The following is a 19,674-nucleotide window of genomic DNA, read 5'->3' on the forward strand; positions in this document are numbered from 1 at the left end:
CATTCAACGTTCCAGTTTAGACTTGCAGTTAGTGCAAGGAACAGGTTGAGATATGACGAAATGTGACGGTGTGGCCGATGGATTCAGCAGATGGTTCCGAAAATTTATCTATCCGGATATGTTTCAGATGAGAAGAGTAATGGCTATGTATTCGAGATTTCATATGATTTACTCCTAGTGTGTTTAGATATTATCTCGGGAAACGTGTCCCCATGTATTGAGGCATTGAGGATATGATGTAAAATATGGTACGAATTCTTTATGATATTATATAAGTGAAATGATTATGTACCATATCAGGTTTCGATTATTGCTTCCGCATTTTTAAAGATATGCTGGGGGGTTTCCCTTTGAGATACAGTATTTGAGGTATGAGAAATGTATAAGGAAAGGGAATATGTATGTATTTGGTGGGCCCCAGCTTAGTGACACGCCCTTTGAGAAGGCGGGGTGTTACACTTAGGGCAAGCCTTATTCAGATCGGTAAAGTTGACGCATGTCCTCCTCTTCCCATTCTTCTTTTTCACCGGGACCGGGTTAGCCACCCAGACCGGGTAGTAGGCTTCTTTAATGAACTTATTTGCCAAGAGCTTGTCCACTTCTTCTTTGAGGGCGGCATAACGCTCTGGGGTCATCGGCCTCCTCTTCTGGTGCACTGGCTTGTAGCTGGGATCTACGTTAAACCTATGCGTCATAACCTCCAGGGCTATTCCCACCATATCCTCGTGATTCCATGCAAATACATCGAGCTTAGCTTTAAGGAAATCGGTAAGTTGGGATTTTAACTCAGGGGCTAGATTTTTTCCTAGCTTGAGGCTCTTTTCTCCTTTTGCCTTGTTGACTGAGATATCTTTGAGCTCTTCTACCAGACCAGTGGGCTTGTCATAGTCGACCTCGCGGGGATCCAGATCGTGATTAGCCCTATCTTGGTTGATTGGTCATGGGCTATGTTTTGCGATGACATTTACTTTCTTTCCTTTGGCCCCCATCTTTAAGGCATCTTCATAGCAACGTCTCGCGAGGTGTTGCTCACCTCGTACACACCCTACTCCATTGGGGGTCGGGAATTTGACTGTTAACAATCTGGTTGAAGTGACCAGATCCAGGTCGTTCATTGTCGGCCTCCCGAGCACGACGTTATATGCCGATGGGCAGTCTATAATTAGGAACTCCGCCAAAGTGGTGGTCTGGCGATTTGCATCCCCGATGGTAAAGGGAAGAGTAATCCGACCGACAGGGGTCACTGCATCACCCGTGAATCCATAGAGCGGTTTTGGGGACGAGCTCAACTGCTCCGGTCCCAAACCCATCTGATCGAAGCATGCTATGTACATTACATTTACCGAGCTGCCCGTGTCCACCATTATCCTTCGCACTTCGGAATTACCGATTTAGGCCCGTATAACGAGTGCATCATTGTGTGGCCAATAGACGTTTCTGGCCTCCTCTTCCAAGAAGACAATCTTTTCTAGAATTAAATCACCCTTAGCTCGCTTTGCGGGAGCCAGCTGCTCGTCCGATCTTGCAAACAAGACATGGTTAGCCTCATGCACGTACCACTCGTGAGATTTGTCGGAAGATCCCGCGAGGTGAGGTCCACCATGAATCGTGTAGATAGTTCGTACCGCCAGTGAGTGCTTATCATCGGAGGGAGGCGGTTGTTGGGCCGGTGGTTGGCTCGATGGATTGGTTGGTCGTATCATGTAATCATTCGACTGACCCCTTCTAATCAGGTCCTCGATAGCGTCCCTTAGGGCCAAGCATTCAGAGGTGTTGTGGCCCGCCTCGTTGTGATATGCACAGAATTTTTCCTTATTTTTGAATTTATTGGGAGTTTTTAGCGGGTTGGGCTTCCCGAACTCCTCTTTGTTTCCTTCCATGGCAAAGATCCTTTCTTGGGGGTTAGACAGGGCACAGTAGCTGTCAAAGCGCCACGACCGTGGAGGTCGCTCATCTCTCTCTGTCTTGTGAGCTCGCTTGAAGACTTCATTGTTTGAGCGCTCCCCTGAGCTTCCCTTCCGGCGTATCTGTTATTCCTTCTCTTATTCTGGTTGGAACCCCCAGCTTCTTATTTCGGCCCGATGGGTTTCTTTGACCCAAAGACGTCTTCCCATCGGATCTCCTTGGAAGCTCATTCATAGAATTCCCCCAGGTCTTTGACTAGGGTCTGTAGATGCTCTCACAGAGCTTCCTATCTTTTCGAAGGCCGGCGGAGATCGCCATCAGGATACTTTCATCGGAGGTGTAATACCCGGGAAGTTATTAAAAGTATAAATGATTTTTAATAAAGGGTATAATTGGAATTATCAAAAGAATAAGGCTATATGACACACTAACGCAGTTTTAGACGATCAAATCAGTCAGAGGGAGTAACCCGGACCTTAGATAGCCAAAGAAAATTGTATAGTATCGACAAGTGATTCGAATTATGATTTTAGGCATCAAAAGAAGTTGGATCGGGAACGGTTCCCGGTACAGCTAAAAAGACAATTGTGATTTAGGCTGAAATACCGAATTATCGTACGGGGCATCCAAGAAGTCAATGGAACCCCGTGGAAATTCATATTTGGCATGTAGAGTAACCCTTCAATAGTTTTTGGAAGAAGCAAAAGAGTTTGTAGCCAAAACGAAGATTCGGGCCTAAGTGCAGTTTTTCGAAATTGATAGAGAGAGGTCGAAACGATATTTTTTCAGAATTTTAAAAAGAATGTTTTAGGATATTTCAAAGAGTTATAAAGGTCTTTAAAGAGAAGTTCAGTTTTTGAGCCAGGGGCAAAATCGTAATTTTTGAGGTTGGCGTAGAAGTGTAATTTACCTAAAAATTAGGGGCATTAGCATAATTAGTCCATTTTTAGGGACTAAAATGCAATTAAAAATTAATCCAGGGACCATGTTGAAAAGGGTTAAAGTCCAATTACCCAAAAGTTCAGGTCAAAGTGTAATTATTGAAACCTTTTTACTAGGGGCATTTGAAAAATTCAGGAAAAAGCCTCATAAATGACTTTAGTGATAAAGATAAAGTTTCATGATGATATTAGAGATAAGATGAAGCCTTATGATGACGTTAGAGATAGGATGAAGGCTCATGATGACTTTAAGGATAAGATTTGATTGGATAAAATAAGATTTGGATAAGATTTAATTGGATAAGATTTAGTTAGATATGATTTGAATAAGATTTGATTTAGATAACAATGATTATATAAAATCTTAGAAGATTTAGAATGATTGCAGAATATCTTAGAAGATTTGGTAATGAGTATATAATATCTTTGAAGATTTACAATGATTGCAAAAGATATTAGAAGATTTAGAATTATTGCAGAATATCTTAGAAGATTTGGTAATGATTATATAATATCTTTGAAGATTTACAATGATTACAAAAGATATTAGAAGATTTTGAAATGATTGCAAAAGATATTGGAAGATTTGAAATGATTGCAGAATATATGTTTCTTGGTGGCTAAGTTTCCAAAAACTATAAATAGGGGTTCATGGCTAAGGATTCTCTCATTCGAAATTATGAGAAGTTCGTGTTAGACGAGAGTGCTTCGGGTTTGGAGGATAGAAGGCTTTTTAAGCATACGTGAAGCATCACACACGTAGAGCACCTGGGCAGTGCGTGAGGACGTGTAAGGAGGTGGTTTGGTTAAAAGACTTGAGGAGTTACACCAAAATTGAGGTTGGGCACAAGATTCGAGGTGTTCTGAATACGTTCGAGGTGAGTGGTCTGATTCTATCTTTACCTTATCTTGAAAATATGTTGGAAGGTGTGTAGTGAGTTCTGGTGGGTGGTGTTATCCTCCCGAACTTAGGTTACACGCAATTGGGACCAGTTCTAGCGAGCAGTTTTACCCTCCGGAACTTGGATTGTTCTGCAAAAACATTTTACTTATGTATCTGTGGCATCATTTGCATATTGAACATGTGGTATATTGCATCAACTGTTTTTACTTATAAAAGAGTCGGTGCATGGCTTGTGATTTTCATATCATCGGGGTATTGATATTTCGTGTCGATGCTGTGTCCGTGTGGGTCGGGATGAGGTCTACTTGAGGGTGGGACAATGATAATCCAGGTGAACAGGTGTCACACTGGGGCACTCGAGGGAACAATGTTAAACCAGGTGAACGGGTGTCACGACGGTGCACTTGAGGGATTAACGTTAGACCAGGTGAACGGGTGTCACAGTGGGGCATTCGAGGGATTAAATATGTCAGGGAAAATTCTCAAGTTAGACATGTCTTGCATGTTGTCACTTGTCTGAGTATGCCATGCTCGTGTGTCTCTCATGCATCGCATAAACTGTTTCATACCGTCACTTAGATGTTTTATCATCTAACTCGGGCTATGCCCCTGGAACGTTTAATGTTCCAGCCAGGGATTGCTGTGAGGGCTAGGATGTGGCCGGTTGGGGGCCAATGGTGCTTAGTTTGATAGTCGTTGTAACATTTGGAGGCTTCAGAATGTATTTCAGGTTGTAAATGAACAGTTGTATAGTAGCAAAGTTGTCATCTGATCTGTATTACGTATGTTGTTAAGGGAATACCATGTAAGAACTACGGTATTTGATGTTAATATAACCGCTGCATTGTATTATGTCTCGTTTAGTTTAAGATTATTGATCTTGATAGTTAAAACGGGCAAGGCTGGGGTTCTCGGGGTTTGTATCTGCATGTGAAGATAGTTCTTGGTACACTACACGTGTTGAACTTGAAAAAAAAAAAGAAATCCTGGGAATACCCTTATAGTGACACGCCTGACGAGACAGGGTGTTACAGGAGGGATCCTTGACGTTGCTCACCTCGCGTCTGAATCTAGCAATATAATCCCTCAATGGCTCGTTTGCTTTCTGGAATACTGTGGCGAGGTGACATGGTGGTGCGAGCTGCCCCCTTAGGGCCCTGTATTGATTGAGGAATCTCTGTTAGCATTCCTCCCAGCTGCTGATGCTGCGAGGTGGAAGGCTCCTGAACCAAGCTCGGGGAATATCACTCAAGATTGTCGAGAAGGCTCAGCATTTAACCAACGAGCTGGTTGTCTGCAAATCCATTTATACGTTGTACACATCCAGGTAATCGTAGGGGTCGCCGTCCCCATTGTATTGTGGCATGCTCGGGACTTTAAATCTCCTGGGGAGGGGTTCGAGTTCAACCTCTCTGGTGAAAAGCATCCTGTCCCCACGACCATTATTCTGGCTGCGGACTCCTTGTCGTTCTTCCAGCTGTCGAACTCTTTGATATAGTTCTTCCACAGTTGATTCCGGGCCTACTGGTTGTTGGGCCTGCAATCGCCTACTTCTTTCCCGGTCCAAAGAGTGGTGATTTGGGAATGGATAGTTATCCTCGATATCCTCTTCTGCTGGTGGAGGTCTCTCTTCTCGTGGTTGGCGGATCCTTCGAGGCGAAGCCGGCGGATCGTGGGTAGCTCGTGCTTGAGTTTGGGCCAGAATTCTGACCGCGTCAGCGAGTTGCATGTATTCTCTAACGTCTCCTGGCATTGCTGCCAGTCCCAGATCGCCCCTGTCTAGGCTATTTAGACCGTGGGTTGAACAAGAAATTGCAGTGGTATGCCGGTGGCATCTCAAGTTGGCGGTGGTAAAAGGATATCCATTATCGAAGCAACGGGCCTTCCATTTGGTGGACAATCTCGCGGTCGATCGCGCTGATTTTCTGGTGGGTCGACCGCCGCCTCGAAACTTTGAGTATTCCTTCCTCTTGCCATGGCTATCGATCAGAGCGGGCCCCTTCCTCTAGCACCAAAAATGTCGACGTTCAATTTCAGCCGACCGTGATTCGTTTTGGACCGCGGTGAGTGAGTCCAAAAATGCCAAGAAGAAGAAAACAAAGATCCCAGATATGAGCCAACACAAGCAATTTTCACGTGGTTCGGCCAGAACGATGCCTACTCCACGATCGCGCTCTGATTATTCTTTCAGAATGACGATGTCTGATTATTCTCTCTGTACCCCTCATGATATCTCTGATCCCCATTTATAATGAGGGGCCTTTACAATTTGAATAACATATAGAAATATAAAGATGATATAACGAGGGATAAACAGTTCTTATCATCTGTACAAAAACCGAAAGTGAGATCCTCATTATGAGAGGCATGGGCTGTTGCAGATAAAGCAAATGGACCCTACCTTTGACTTCTCAGCAACTTTGTCATTTACGCGAGCTGGAGGTTTTTAGGCTAGCGATCTGGATGGTCCAGCGAACTGAGGGTTTTACTCGGAGCTCGTTAGTCGGTTGCTGAGAGCTCGCTAGGGGCTTCACCGGAAGCCCGCAAGGAGCTCGCTTTATGAGCTTCGAATTTCAATGGTGTATGGGCTTTCTTTGACGAGGTTGCCTGGACCTTCTAGACTCCGGGCGATTGGGCCAGGATTGAATCTGGCCCATAAGGAGTGATGTGGGAAATGCGTATAACAGAGACATGCCTCTCATCTATGCACTTTTAAGGCTGGAATTTGATGGTGAGGTTAATAACTCCTTAATCATGCTAGCGCTTGAGGGAGAACGAGCCCTGAAGTTGTTCAAAAGTGGAGCAACTTCTTTCTTAGGAACGAATGAAAGTGGGACTCAAAAGTGTGCCAAAAACACCAACAAATGGTGGATCAATGCAAGGGTTTTACGAAAAATCATTTTTCATCCAAGAAAAATAGCACAATGGAAACGTAAAACATAAACCAACAAACTAAAAAAATCCTTGCAAGACTCGATATAAATCATCCATATGCATCCATAAATAAAACCATGCCATACGGGGTTTTGGGTATACCTTTCGGTGAATGTCTAAGCTGGTTGTCCAATGAAATGCTCCTCCTTGTTGCTATACAGATGAACTCCCACGAGGAAGCTGCAATGCCAGGTGACCCTGCCTCCTCACATGTGGAGGATCTAGTTAATCCATGCCCGAGACACCTTCGGAACCCTCAAATGGAGTTGTGTTATGACCCTCTTGATGGAGGTGACCCAAAGCTCCACCCTGGTTCCTTTTGGGTTACACCTTGACTATTGTAACACCCACTGTTACTGGTGTTAGGAGAATGAGAAATGAAGTGAGAAACTTTCAAAAATATCCTTGAGAAGGTGATGGATCTTTAAGAATAATTGTGTCCTAAGAGATGGGCATTTTAGTAATTTAAATAGTAAAATCCAATAAAGGGTAATTTGGTAAATTAAAAATAATTCCTAGGTAGAATTAAGTATGGAAATGAATTAATTTTTCATTTTTGTATTTATGTGGAGATAAATGGGATTAATAATTCACAAAGGGCATTTTAGTAATTTGGAGTGAAATTCCATAAAAGGATTAAATTATGAAAAATAAGAAAAATAGTGAATATTCAATTATGTGAGAAAATAATTGATTTTTTCCTAATTTGGTGAATTAATATGGTGATGCCACATGGGTGGTTTAGATTAAATCTTGGAAGCCAAGTATGGTGCCTTAGAGTGACACATGGCAATGTGTGGTCCAAGATAAAAAAGAATTTAATAAATGAAAAAGAAATGATATTTAGTCTTTCAAGCATTTAATGATAGGCATGATTATGGTGAATTAAAGAAATCCAAAAGAAAACGGAAAATTAGTCACCCATTAATGTTTGAAAAATGTGGGACTTATTTAAAAGAAAAATAAATAAATTATGTCTTTCATTCTTGATGTGTGACAATTGTCTCAATTTATTAAATGGTGAGAAATTAATAAATCCAATGGATGAGATTAATCTTTGAGTGGGGATTGTGATCCAATGGTTATTATTTATTCTTGAGTCATGGCATGAATGGCCAGTGTGTGTGTGTGTGTATATATATATATATATATGTTTCAAGAGAAAATTTGGAAGGTGGAGATTTGTCTCCAAATAAATCAAGGGCTAGATATATGTATGTAAAGGTGTAGATAAACTTATTTTTTCTCCAAGAGAAGAGATTGGTTTATTTGAAATGGATGGTTGAGATTTAGTATTTCTTAAGCACATGGATTGTGCTTTTAGTGAATGGTATAGATTCATTCTTGAAAAATGGAGAACTAATATATAATGGCAAGTAAAGAAGAAAGTCTTCCTTTGGCCATTTGTAAAAAGAATAGAATGGAATAGAAAGAAAGAAGAAAAGGAAGAAAGGTATGTATTCTTCCTTTGGGTAGTATGTAAGTTCTTTTTTTTTTTTTTTTCATTTAATGGTAGCTTAGTTTATTTAAACTTTTGTTTCAAGGATCTCAGAAGTAGAAGAGTTGGGAATGAAGCTAGGAAATTCTTGAAGCTTCAAATAATGGAAAAGGTAAGGGATAGTCCAATGGAATGGTGGCTCGCAAGGTTGTAAGTATGGTTAATGAGCAAATATGTGTGCATTGGCATGTTGTTTTTGTTCAATGACCTATGGCATAAGGTTGTGTGGGGTAGGGTAGGTTAAAGCCTCAAACCAAGGTGGTTGTGAGGATGTGGAAGTCCTAACTTTGTTGCATTGTATCCATTAGCATCACATTTTATATTCATGTTCATGCTTATTGTCATTGCACCCTTACTAAGCTTAATAGCTCATGAGATTTTTACCCTCACATATAGGTTGTCAAGGCATGAGAAAGTCAAGGCAAAGATGGGATAACATGTGGATGCATGAGAAAGAAGATTTAAGACCATTGTATGGCTTATGGAAGCATTTTTTTGTTTTATTGATTCATGTTGTAATGAGCATCACGAGTGGCAGTAAGGAGTATATTTTTTGTGTAAGCTTTTTGTGGAAAAAAATGGGTATTTTTGATGAATATTTATTTTATTTAATTTCTAAAAATTTTGGGTTAGGAAGCCCAAGAAAAAAAAAAGAGAAAAATGAGTGAAGGCAGCAGCAGGGCCACCAGGTGGTTCGTGGGGGGCCACAGTGGCAGTAGGTGCACGACCAGCTCACTTCCAAGCGTGCTAACAAGCCTCGTCGACCAATTTTTTTTCTTAACAAAATTTTGAAAAAAATGGGGATTTTTGGGGAATTTCTTGATTGATTTTGGGCCCCGGAGGAATTTTCAAAATAAAGGAATTTTTCGAATATCTTTGGAGATAAATGCCGAAATTTTTAGAAAATGAAAATTATGAATTTTTCCTCGAATTTTGGGAAAATCAATGGGCTGATTGGAATTTTGAATTTTATGGAGCTCGATGGAATTCTTGGAAAGAAGAAGAGTTAAAATGATAATTGGGCAAACTTAATGCAAATTAATTAGCCAAATGTGGTATAGTTAAAGCCCAAATCTACTAATTAATCCTGGGATTGAGGGAAAGGAAGGACGAAACTTAGTTCCCACCTAGGGCGTTTCGTATTAAAACATAATCCGCCCTTCATAAATGGTTAGGCATGTGAGCAGTTCGAATGATTGTTCACGAGTGACACCCGTAAATAAGAACGGGGCGTTACAACTATCCAACAACCTATCTAAATGGGAGAAGAATGAGAGCAAGCTACACCAGTCAATCCTTGGAGTAAGAACAAGAGATGGCCACAGCTAAAGGAGAAGAAGATCAATACGAAGAAGAAGAGAGCAATCGTGAGTTACCAGCATTCTATAAAACCCTTTCATCTCAATTTCTCACCAAATTGGCTTCCATCGCAAGCCTCCCGTCGTCTCATGCCCTTCCTCATCATGCAAATCGTCAGAGCAATTAATACTTTGATATGAAGACCCTCTCTCGGAGATCCCGCTATCAAAGGAATTTGAGAAAAAATCCCAAAAAGTTTGGTACAAATAAAGACTCAAGTAAATAAATTTTTAATTTTTTTTAACAACATAAGCAAAATAAATATTAAAATCATAAGTTTATTTAATACAAACATTAGGGGTTTATTCATTCATAATCCCCAAAAGCTTAAATTAAGTTCAATATAACAAAATATGACAATTTTGCCCCTGCACCCGAAATACTTCCAAAGACCTTTTTGGTTCGGATTGCACCGTACACAAGTCTACCCCACAAGGATCAAGCTTCATTAGTCTCACCCTCGACCTTTACTTTCCCCTTACCTGGAATGATGTAAAAGCAATTATGAGTCGCAAGTCTCAATAAGTATAATTTTAAAACGGACAAAATCAACAAGAATGAAGCAAGCGATGGAATTACTTATTTGCATTAAACAACACACTATGTTTCATAACATCATATAAAATTATATACATGCATAAATGCATACATATGGTCCTTAGGGCCCATGTAAGTCATATTGGCATCCAAAGCCTAAAAATACGTGTATGACTTTATGGTCATATACTTGCAAACATAAACATTAAATATTAAATTGTGAATCAAATTCATTCCTCACATTAAACTTATGTCTACTAAGCTTTCGACATAATAGTCATCCAATACGAGCCAAAGCTCCCTCGCGTCAGACTTTCATTTTCCGAGCTTATGGGTATACCCCGCGGACATTATTCGTCACGCGCATTAATCATCATGTAACACTTAAACAGTTTCAAAGAATAAAAATTCATACAAGATAAACATATGCTTATATATGATCATATATTATGCATCTCATCATACTCATAGATACACAATAAGAAAAATACATTTTAGCAACGGAATTTAATGACAATTTTTTTTTGTCCCTAATTAGGGATAGGTCAGTGACGGAATAGCCATTGCTAAATTTTTGAGATGGATTAATGATAGTTTATTCCATCGCTAAATTTTTTTAATATTTTTTTAATTTAGCGATGGAAAGATCTGTCGCTAAATAATTTTTAATATTTTTTAAATTTAGCGACGGATATGCCTGTCACTAAATAATTTTCGTGATTTTAATTTTAAAATATAATTTTTAGTTTGAAATTTTTATTAAATTTTTTTATTTAGTGACAAAATAATTCCATCGCTAAAAGAAAATAAAATTAAAACTTAATTTAAAATTGTTTAGCGACAGAATAATTTCGTCATTAAATGATAAAAAATTAAATTAAAATTAAAATCTTTTAGTGATGGAATAATTCTGTCGCTAAAAGAAATTAAAATTAAAACTTAATTTAAAATTTTTTAGCATGGAAGATTTTCGTTGCTAAATGGAAAAAACTTTAATTAAATTTTTTTAGCCATGGAATAATTCCGTCGTCAAAATAAAATAAAATTAAAAATTAATTTAAAATTATTTAGCGACGAAATTTCTTTACTAAAATTAAAAAAAAATTAAAAATATATTATAAGTTTTAGTGACCGAATTATTCCATTACTAAAATATGAAATTCATACAATATTTAAATTAAATTTAAAATTTTGTTTGACAAAGAAATTTTCATAGTTAAATGTAAAATTTATAAAAATTCAAATTAAATTTGAAATTAGTGATATAATATTCTATCACTAAGTTGCAAAATTAATAAAAGATGAATTTACAAATTAAAATCAAAATAGGGATGAAATTTTTCGTCACTAATATAATAATTTATTAAACTTCCATTTCAATTAGTAACTAAATAAAATTAATAAATATTAAAATAAAAATTAATATCCGTTTGAATTATCGACGAAATATTGTGTTTGCTTTCGAATATAAGACAAACAAACGAACTCATATTTGAAAAGAATGCAAAAAGAAAAAAGAAATAAGAAAAAACAATATATTCGGATATAAGACAAATACAAGTAAAATATATCTAGATACACGACACAAAGAAAAAAATATGTCTGGATACAAAACACAAACATATATTTGCATACTCGATCAGTGTTTATCTGTACAAAAATTATTAGTACAAATAAACTTAGAGTTACTTACAAAATTTGTTAGATTTTGAAGATATTTTCTATCAAATATGTGGAATTATTTACTTACAAAATTATTTCTCTAACATATAAATCGTGAATCTTTTTTTTCTCTAATTTAACATTAAGTTGGATCTAAAAATATTATTTATATATATTTTTTGTTTAGTTAGTATAAATATATAATTTATATAGTATTTTTGGTTTATTATTTTTTGTTTACTATATTATTTATATATGAATTAATTCTTTTATTTGAATAAGATATCAATTCTAGCAACGATTTCATTAGATATCTTACAATTATAATCCCTTTTTTTTCGATCCAATTTCTCCACCACCGCAAATCCCATTTAGATTCAATCATATTACACTTTTTAGTTATTGAGAGAACCCAAGCACTCTCTTTCAGATTTAGGAAACAATTCTCAGAGATATTTTTTCCATATTGAAGATACATAAGCGAAACAATTAATCTATTAATATTGAAAAATCTAAAGAAGTCTTTCAATGTAACATTTATAGGTCTAATGGAATTCATAGGTATAGGAACAAAACCCTATGAAATAGAGATTTTTTCTTTAGACCATATTTTGATTATTAATACGATATAAGGACCGCTACTACAAAGAGTATTACACCCTTGATCGTGAAATATCGATTGTTTGTTGAACCCTGTGAATTGCGTGAAAGTACGATACTCCAAATTTGAGGTTTTGTTTATTATTTATATATATTATTTTATGTTTATTATTAAGTATAAAATATTATTTTTGTGTATATATATTATTTATACTTTATGATGTTTTGAAAGAATATTTGAAATATATATTTTTAAATTTTTGAATTTTTTTTTTAAAAAATAGCAACTTAGCGACAGGCAATTGCTCGTCGTTGCCCCGCCCACTTGACCGCCCTTAATTTTTCCCCCTTCCCCTTTTGAATTCCTCTCTTCCCTGCCCACATCCTGTAACAGCCCGCCTCTTGGAGCCCCCGCTAGCATAGAGGATCCGTGAGAGGGTCCTTACTAAAATGCTACCGAACAATAACATAACTACACTCTTACTAAAATCACAATTTTTTTTTATCATTGCACATCTCATAATCATCTTTACAAAATCATTTATCACTTGGGCCCACCTGGGCCTACATAACATACGTCAATCTCAAAAATATAAACATTAACCTTAACATAGGCACAATGACAACCATGATCTAGTTTCGAGAGAGCTCTGCACTTGCTATTCTGACTAGACGACCTGGACCCAACTCTAACGTACGTACTTGCGACCTCGGGATATGCTGACCTGGAATGATGTAAAACAAACGTGAGTCGCGAGACTCAGCAAGTTCATGAAAGGAAGGCTATAGGTTTAAGATTGGACTCTTCCCATGACACCCCATGCAATTCATGCCAATGCAACGTCACTTCATGCCATACCCAATATCTGCCTTATTTTCAAATGCATAAACATACAATAAACTTCACATAAACGGTCATTGAGGCCCACATTAAACACACATTGGCACCCAAGTTCCACATACATACCTGTTGGTAACCTCCCATAGGCTACCATTCCATTTCCCTGTCACTATCGTCTTATCCTTTCGTTGCCGTGGGACTCTAACCCCCGGTCTTGTCGTTGCCGTGGGACTCTAACCCCTGGTCTTATTGTTGTCGTGGGACTCTAACCTCCGATCTTGTTATTGCCGTGGGACTCTAACCCCCGGTCTTGCCGTGGACCACGTTGCTGTGAGACTCTAACCCCCGGTCTTACCGTGGCCACATCCACCACCCATACTCAACATTTAAAATCGCACATTCTCACCATGCAGTGCAACAAATAAGAAATGCAACGACTTTTGTAGCATAAACGTGATGACAAGGCCCCCATAAACCAATCACCAGGTCATGCTACGCCTACACATAAGAATTCACACATGCGAAATGCCTCTAAATGCACCGGCTCACTTAGAGAACCCAGGTTAGCTCTTAGACCAACCGGGTCATGTAGATGCTCACACATCCCATCACACACAAAGCATGTCCTCAAGTGAATGCAACCCAAGCCCTATGCAGCACACACATCATGATATGCACAAGCCAAGGCGGGAATCTGGTAGTACCAGCTCTTCTGACCCGTCGAGCGCTTATTATAACAGCCGATGACTGGCACCCATCCATGGCCACGACCAATGATCGACAGTCAGTGGCTTTGTACCCCATACCCTTTAAACACACATAGACAACATTAAACTTAGTCACGTAAACTCATCATTTCGCTCACTTTATCCATAACAACATAGACACCATTATGTTATTCATATTCTCATCTCTTCTCATACACAGAAAATCATCTCCATATTCATAACAAATTATTAACATAAACCCATAAAACCATAATCAACTCTTCTAAAAACCTAGCCCAATGGGTTCAACATCATTCCAAGGGAAGCGGAGCGATACATGGCCCCATGACGGACGTAATGAAAGACACCAAAATATCACTGTTTAACTCTTTCCATTAACAACAACCTCATTAAATAAATAAAAGTCGTAGGGTGGCTGTCATGCGGATTATCATTATTAGTGCGTGAAACCAAGTCTCGGTGAGGGAGGAATTAAAATACAAGAAACCTCGAAGACTTTCACGGAAAATAAATAACGCAAGGAGAGGGTTAGGAGCTTGCCTGAAATTGACTGATTCCTGCCTCTTTTGTGCTCCCATTGCGAAGTAAAGCGTTTTCTAACAATTAATAAGATCATAGCTATAATTAAATAAATCTACCGTGTAATATAAATAATTTAACCGTCTAAAATCCCACGTAGGCGCACCACAATTAAAATCCCAATGAGTCTCATATTTATTTTAAATTAAATCATATCAATAACATCCTCAATTTATATAATTAATACGCGACACCGAAACGAGTTAAGGGAAGGCGAGGGGTTCTTAAAATGAAAAGATATTGCAAGGGTAGAGGGAGCTTGCCTCGTGTAAGCTAATTACAGTGTTTCTACGCTTGAATGCCACCAAAATAATACATGCTGTAAAATAGTATAACTCCCAAAATTAACAAAATAACACCCAAAATAAAATTCTAACCATACAAAATGTTTAATACATATTTCTTTACTTACCTGGCTAATTAAAACTCACTTAAACCTCATTTAATCTTGACTTTTCTCCCAAATTTTCTCCATCTTTTTCACTGTGCGCGTGCTGCTTCTTCTCCCATTTTTTCCTCTGAATTTGCTGCTCGAACAAGGCTGAAATCGGCCTTTAAATTTCCCAAAATAAATGGCAAAGGCGCGGCCACCGCCTTTGGGACCGAAACGACGTCATTTCGATCCCCCTATTGGCTGATTAAAATCAACAAAATCCCCCAGCGCGCGCATGGCCTTAGCCAAGAATCGATCACGCGTCCCCCGCCTGCTCCCTCGCGCCCGCGACCGCCCGCACTGGCTTCCCTTACTCAACATATATACATGCATCATTATACTTAAAGTGATTCTCTACCACTTCCGAAATTTACATTATAACACTCACAATTTCCATTAATCACACACACCCTAACCTCAATTTTCTCTTATTCCACTAACACCCCATAATCTCTAGAAATTTCACTAAATTAATTTATTTTACTATTTCCATAAATACTCCCAAATAATTTAATTAATTACCTAAATTTCCTATTTCCTCAAACAATATAAATACATATACTTTCTAAAATCTCCAAATATTCAATAATGACTTCAAATATCAAAATTAATAACTTTTATTTGTCTCCAAATTTTGGGATATTACACACCCGCCTTTGAATTTTCCCTCTCCCCCCTTTGAATTTCCCCCATTCCCGTCTGCGCCCCCATTTGGCTTTCGGGCCCGCACCCCATATATAAATCCCCTCCCCTTCCCCCCCTCTACACTCTCCATCTCCCTCTCTTCCCCCTTATGCATTCCTTGTCTCACTCTCAAAGTTATGTCCAATTTTTTTGTTATAGTCTAGTTTTCATTTAGAAGATATGAGCATCACCAAAATCTATAAGGTATTTTGTTTTTCTCTGTGCATTATATTTTTAGTATTTTGTTATTTTAACTTTTAAATGCATCTTTGAATATTTCTTAGATGAAAAATATCCATGTTAGTTATAGATTGTTTTGTTTTAACCAATATGTTAAACAAATAAAATGACCGCAACATATCATTTTTAGATGTTAATTTTAATTATTAATTTATAATAATTAGTTGTTACTTGATTAATATCTCTATTATTTACCTTTTAATGATTAACTATTAAATTTTATTTTTTAATTATTTATATTTATTGCATGTATATTATTGTTTATTTTACATTTATATAGTTGTATATTCTGTATATATTATTATGTATTTTATATATATTATTGAGGATTTAAATGAGAAATAATTAGAAAATGTGTAAACTAGAAATAAAAAAAATTTTGTGTCAATTTTTTTCAATGAAATATTAATTATATATAAAAAATAAAATAAATATACAATTTATTTGTAAAAATTATTTTTAAGTAGTTATTTATTAAATATATTATAATAATTTTAAATAAAAGCTTAATATTTGTATTTTATCTTATTTACTTCATACATTTATCATGCAAGCATAGGTATTATGATAGGTTTGAAATGATATAGCACACACCCAAGAGGGGGTGTAACAACCCGAAAATTTCTCTTTTTTTTTTTTTTCACACAACGAAAGCAAAATAAATATTATACACCATAAGTTCATCTAATACAATCATTAGGGGGTTATTCATCCATAATTCCCAAAAGGTTCAATGATCTTCAACATAAAAAAAAAAAATACAACAATTTTGCCCATACACTCGAAATACCCCAAAAGACCTTTTCGGTCAGGATTGCTCCGTACACAAGTCTATCCAACGAGGATCAAGCTCGACTAAACTCACCCTCGACCTTTGCTTTCCCGTTACCTGGAATGATGTGAAAACAAGTATGAGCCGCAAGGCTCAACAAATATAATTTAAAAAAATGAATGGGGATTCATAGGAACTGAAGCAAATGATGGATTTACTTATTTACATTAAACACAACCACGCCATGCCTCACCATATCATATAAAAATGTAAACATTCATAAATGCACACCTATATATGGCCCTTGGGCCCACATAAGTTATACGGGCACCATGGCCTAAAAATACGTACCTGACTTATGGTCAAATATCTGCAAATATAAACATGAAACATTAAATTGTGGACCAAAGTCCTTCCTTGTGTCAGACTTACATTTACCGAGCTTTCGGCATAATAGCCGTCAAATACGAGCCGAAGCTCCCTCGCATCAGACTTTCGTCTATTGAGCTTATGGTATAATAACCATCCTCATATGTACTTAAACAATTTGAAAGAATAAAAATTCATACTTGATAATACAAGATAATTATATGCTGGTACATGATCATATATTATGCATCTTATCATATTCGTGGATATACATTTATAACATATAGCCTCAATTGTGAACAACCAACATGATTTATGATTATCTATTGTTATATATATATATATATTATATGTATATATTTCATATACTTGAATTAATTAAATAGGATAAAAGGGAAATGAAAGAAATCGAAAATGGCCACCTAAAAATGCATTAGTTAGGCTCCACCTTGCCAATCTTTTATATATTATTATAATATATAATATATATATGTATATACATAATATATATACTTAATATTGGCAGCACATGGGAGATTATCTCCCATTTCAATTTCCTTATTTCAGCATGCGTGATTATGCGAGCTACCTTACCTCTATTTTATTTTTATATCATACAATATCATATATATATATATATATACAGATATATAATCATGCTTCCATTTTTTTTTCTTCTCATTTCATTATGCCCAACTGTTCATAATCATTTTATTTTCCAATAACATATAATATACTAGTTGTACAGATTACAAAAAATGTAATTTTCTTCACGTGTATAATTTTTATAACATCGAGAAAAAAATTTAAAGGCTATCGAAATGTTAGTACCACCAATAGTATTAGTGAAGTAAATAATCAACATAACCTATATTATAAAATCTCACATATTGTTTAAACAGTATATCATATGATTCATCAAAGACCAAGCGGATAAAGAAGTTTGGATCACTAAAAAAATAGAATTTACTATGACAAAAACATCATTCCGTTTAAAAATATAGGGTGAACCGAAACCCTACTTTCAAGATTAAATATGATAGACATGCAAGAATTATAATATCAAATTTATTCGAAAAAGAAAGAATAAATGTTCTGAAATAAAATGGAGGTTTAAGAACTTAAAAAATACAGAATGAAGAAAATATGAATTTGCATCTAAAATTTAAATAAAAAGAGTATAAGAACTTGCCTCAAAATAAAAGAGACACATAAACTTTCAAAGGATTAAGAACTTGCCTTAATGTTTTTCTTTTTGATTTTGCAGTGAGCTTAGGAGCTATCAAGATAAGAGGAGAAGATCAAGTGAATTAAACAGACGAAAGAACAGAAGAAGGAGAAAAAGAGATAAAACAAAGGCAACTAGAAATTTGAAGCAGAATGCGCTGAAGTGTGTTTCACACTCACGCATTCAATTAACAGAGAGACGGACGCAAAGATTGTAGCTGTCTCCTGTTTAAATTCTTTTTAATAAACCCATAAATATATATATCTATTACTGTCATAATATATTATATATATATATTTATATATGTGCGCACAACAACATTCTCTCCAATCCAATTTCTCAAATCTCAAATTTTTCTTTTATTATATTATATATATTATACAGTAAATTAGCAGCTTCACATGAGTAACAACTTAATCTTCCATTAAGAAATTAAAACTTAGAACTAGCATAATAATATTAGTATGTATATATATTTGTTTTTAGGTAAAATTTATCTATTATGTTTTATTTTTAAATTAAAAGCACATCTATTAATTTAAAGCACTTATAAAATTTAGAGCAAATAGCAAAAAAACCCTCAATTTTTTCCACAAATTTGTCCAAATATTTCAATTTTATCAATTGTATTCCAATTAGTTCAATTTGGTGTAATTTTATCCTACATTTGAAATTAATTTTGAAGGCGTGTGTCATTACTGACATAACAAGTCACTCGTCATAAAAAAATATATAAGAGTGAGATCTACATATACACATACGAGTGATACCCATATGTATAATTTTATTTTTTCATACTTGTACATATAAATCCCACTCGTATATATATTTTTATAACAAGTAGCATGCCACATTAGTAATCACACGTCTCCCAAATTAATTTCAGATGTTGGATAAATTACACTTAATTGAGCCAATTGAAATACAATTGTCAAAATTAAAAGGTTTGGATAAATTTACAAATTCACAAAAAGATTTAGGTTTTTTTTTAATATTTGCCCTAAAATTTATTTGTGCAAATTCTACATATTTTGTCAATAATTTGAGATTAAAAGTCTGTCTGTTGATATTAAATTGCAAAGTGAATATTTTTTATTCTTTATAAATTTTTAACTTTATCATATATATATATATATATATATGTGCAGAGATTTACACATATCATATAATAATTACTGCGACTTTAAGATTAAGCAACTGAGCCTCCTGTTCTCACGCGGTTGACAAACACCATTACTAACCCATCATCCTGCCTTGTTTACACAAACACAATGATATATACAGAGACAAATTGTTGAATTATATTAACAAAAAGAAAAAGAATACAGAAAAGGTAATTTTTTTTATTAAAAATTTGTTAAAACATATTATTTTGTATGTATATTATATATATATATATGTGAGGTGACACTGTAATTAAAATTATCAAAATATCCCAAGTCATGAATCCAAACTTGTCA

At 35.8% G+C, this 19,674-nt stretch overlaps 1 protein-coding gene across 1 annotated transcript; it reads right to left on the bottom strand.

The window, feature by feature from the left end:
* Positions 1–422: 422 nt before the first annotated feature.
* On the bottom strand, positions 423–1,310 carry LOC127809407 (uncharacterized). The gene is made up of 2 exons (XM_052348169.1): positions 1,034–1,310; positions 423–925 (listed from the first exon to the last, which is right to left on the bottom strand). The coding sequence occupies exons 1-2, from the start codon at positions 1,308–1,310 to the stop codon at positions 423–425; spliced, it is 780 nt and encodes a 259-aa protein (XP_052204129.1).
* Between the last annotated feature and the right edge of the window lie 18,364 nt (positions 1,311–19,674).

This window comes from Diospyros lotus, chromosome 9 (genome assembly GCF_014633365.1).
Source record: "Diospyros lotus cultivar Yz01 chromosome 9, ASM1463336v1, whole genome shotgun sequence".
In the NCBI taxonomy this organism is placed as follows: Eukaryota; Viridiplantae; Streptophyta; class Magnoliopsida; order Ericales; family Ebenaceae; genus Diospyros; species Diospyros lotus.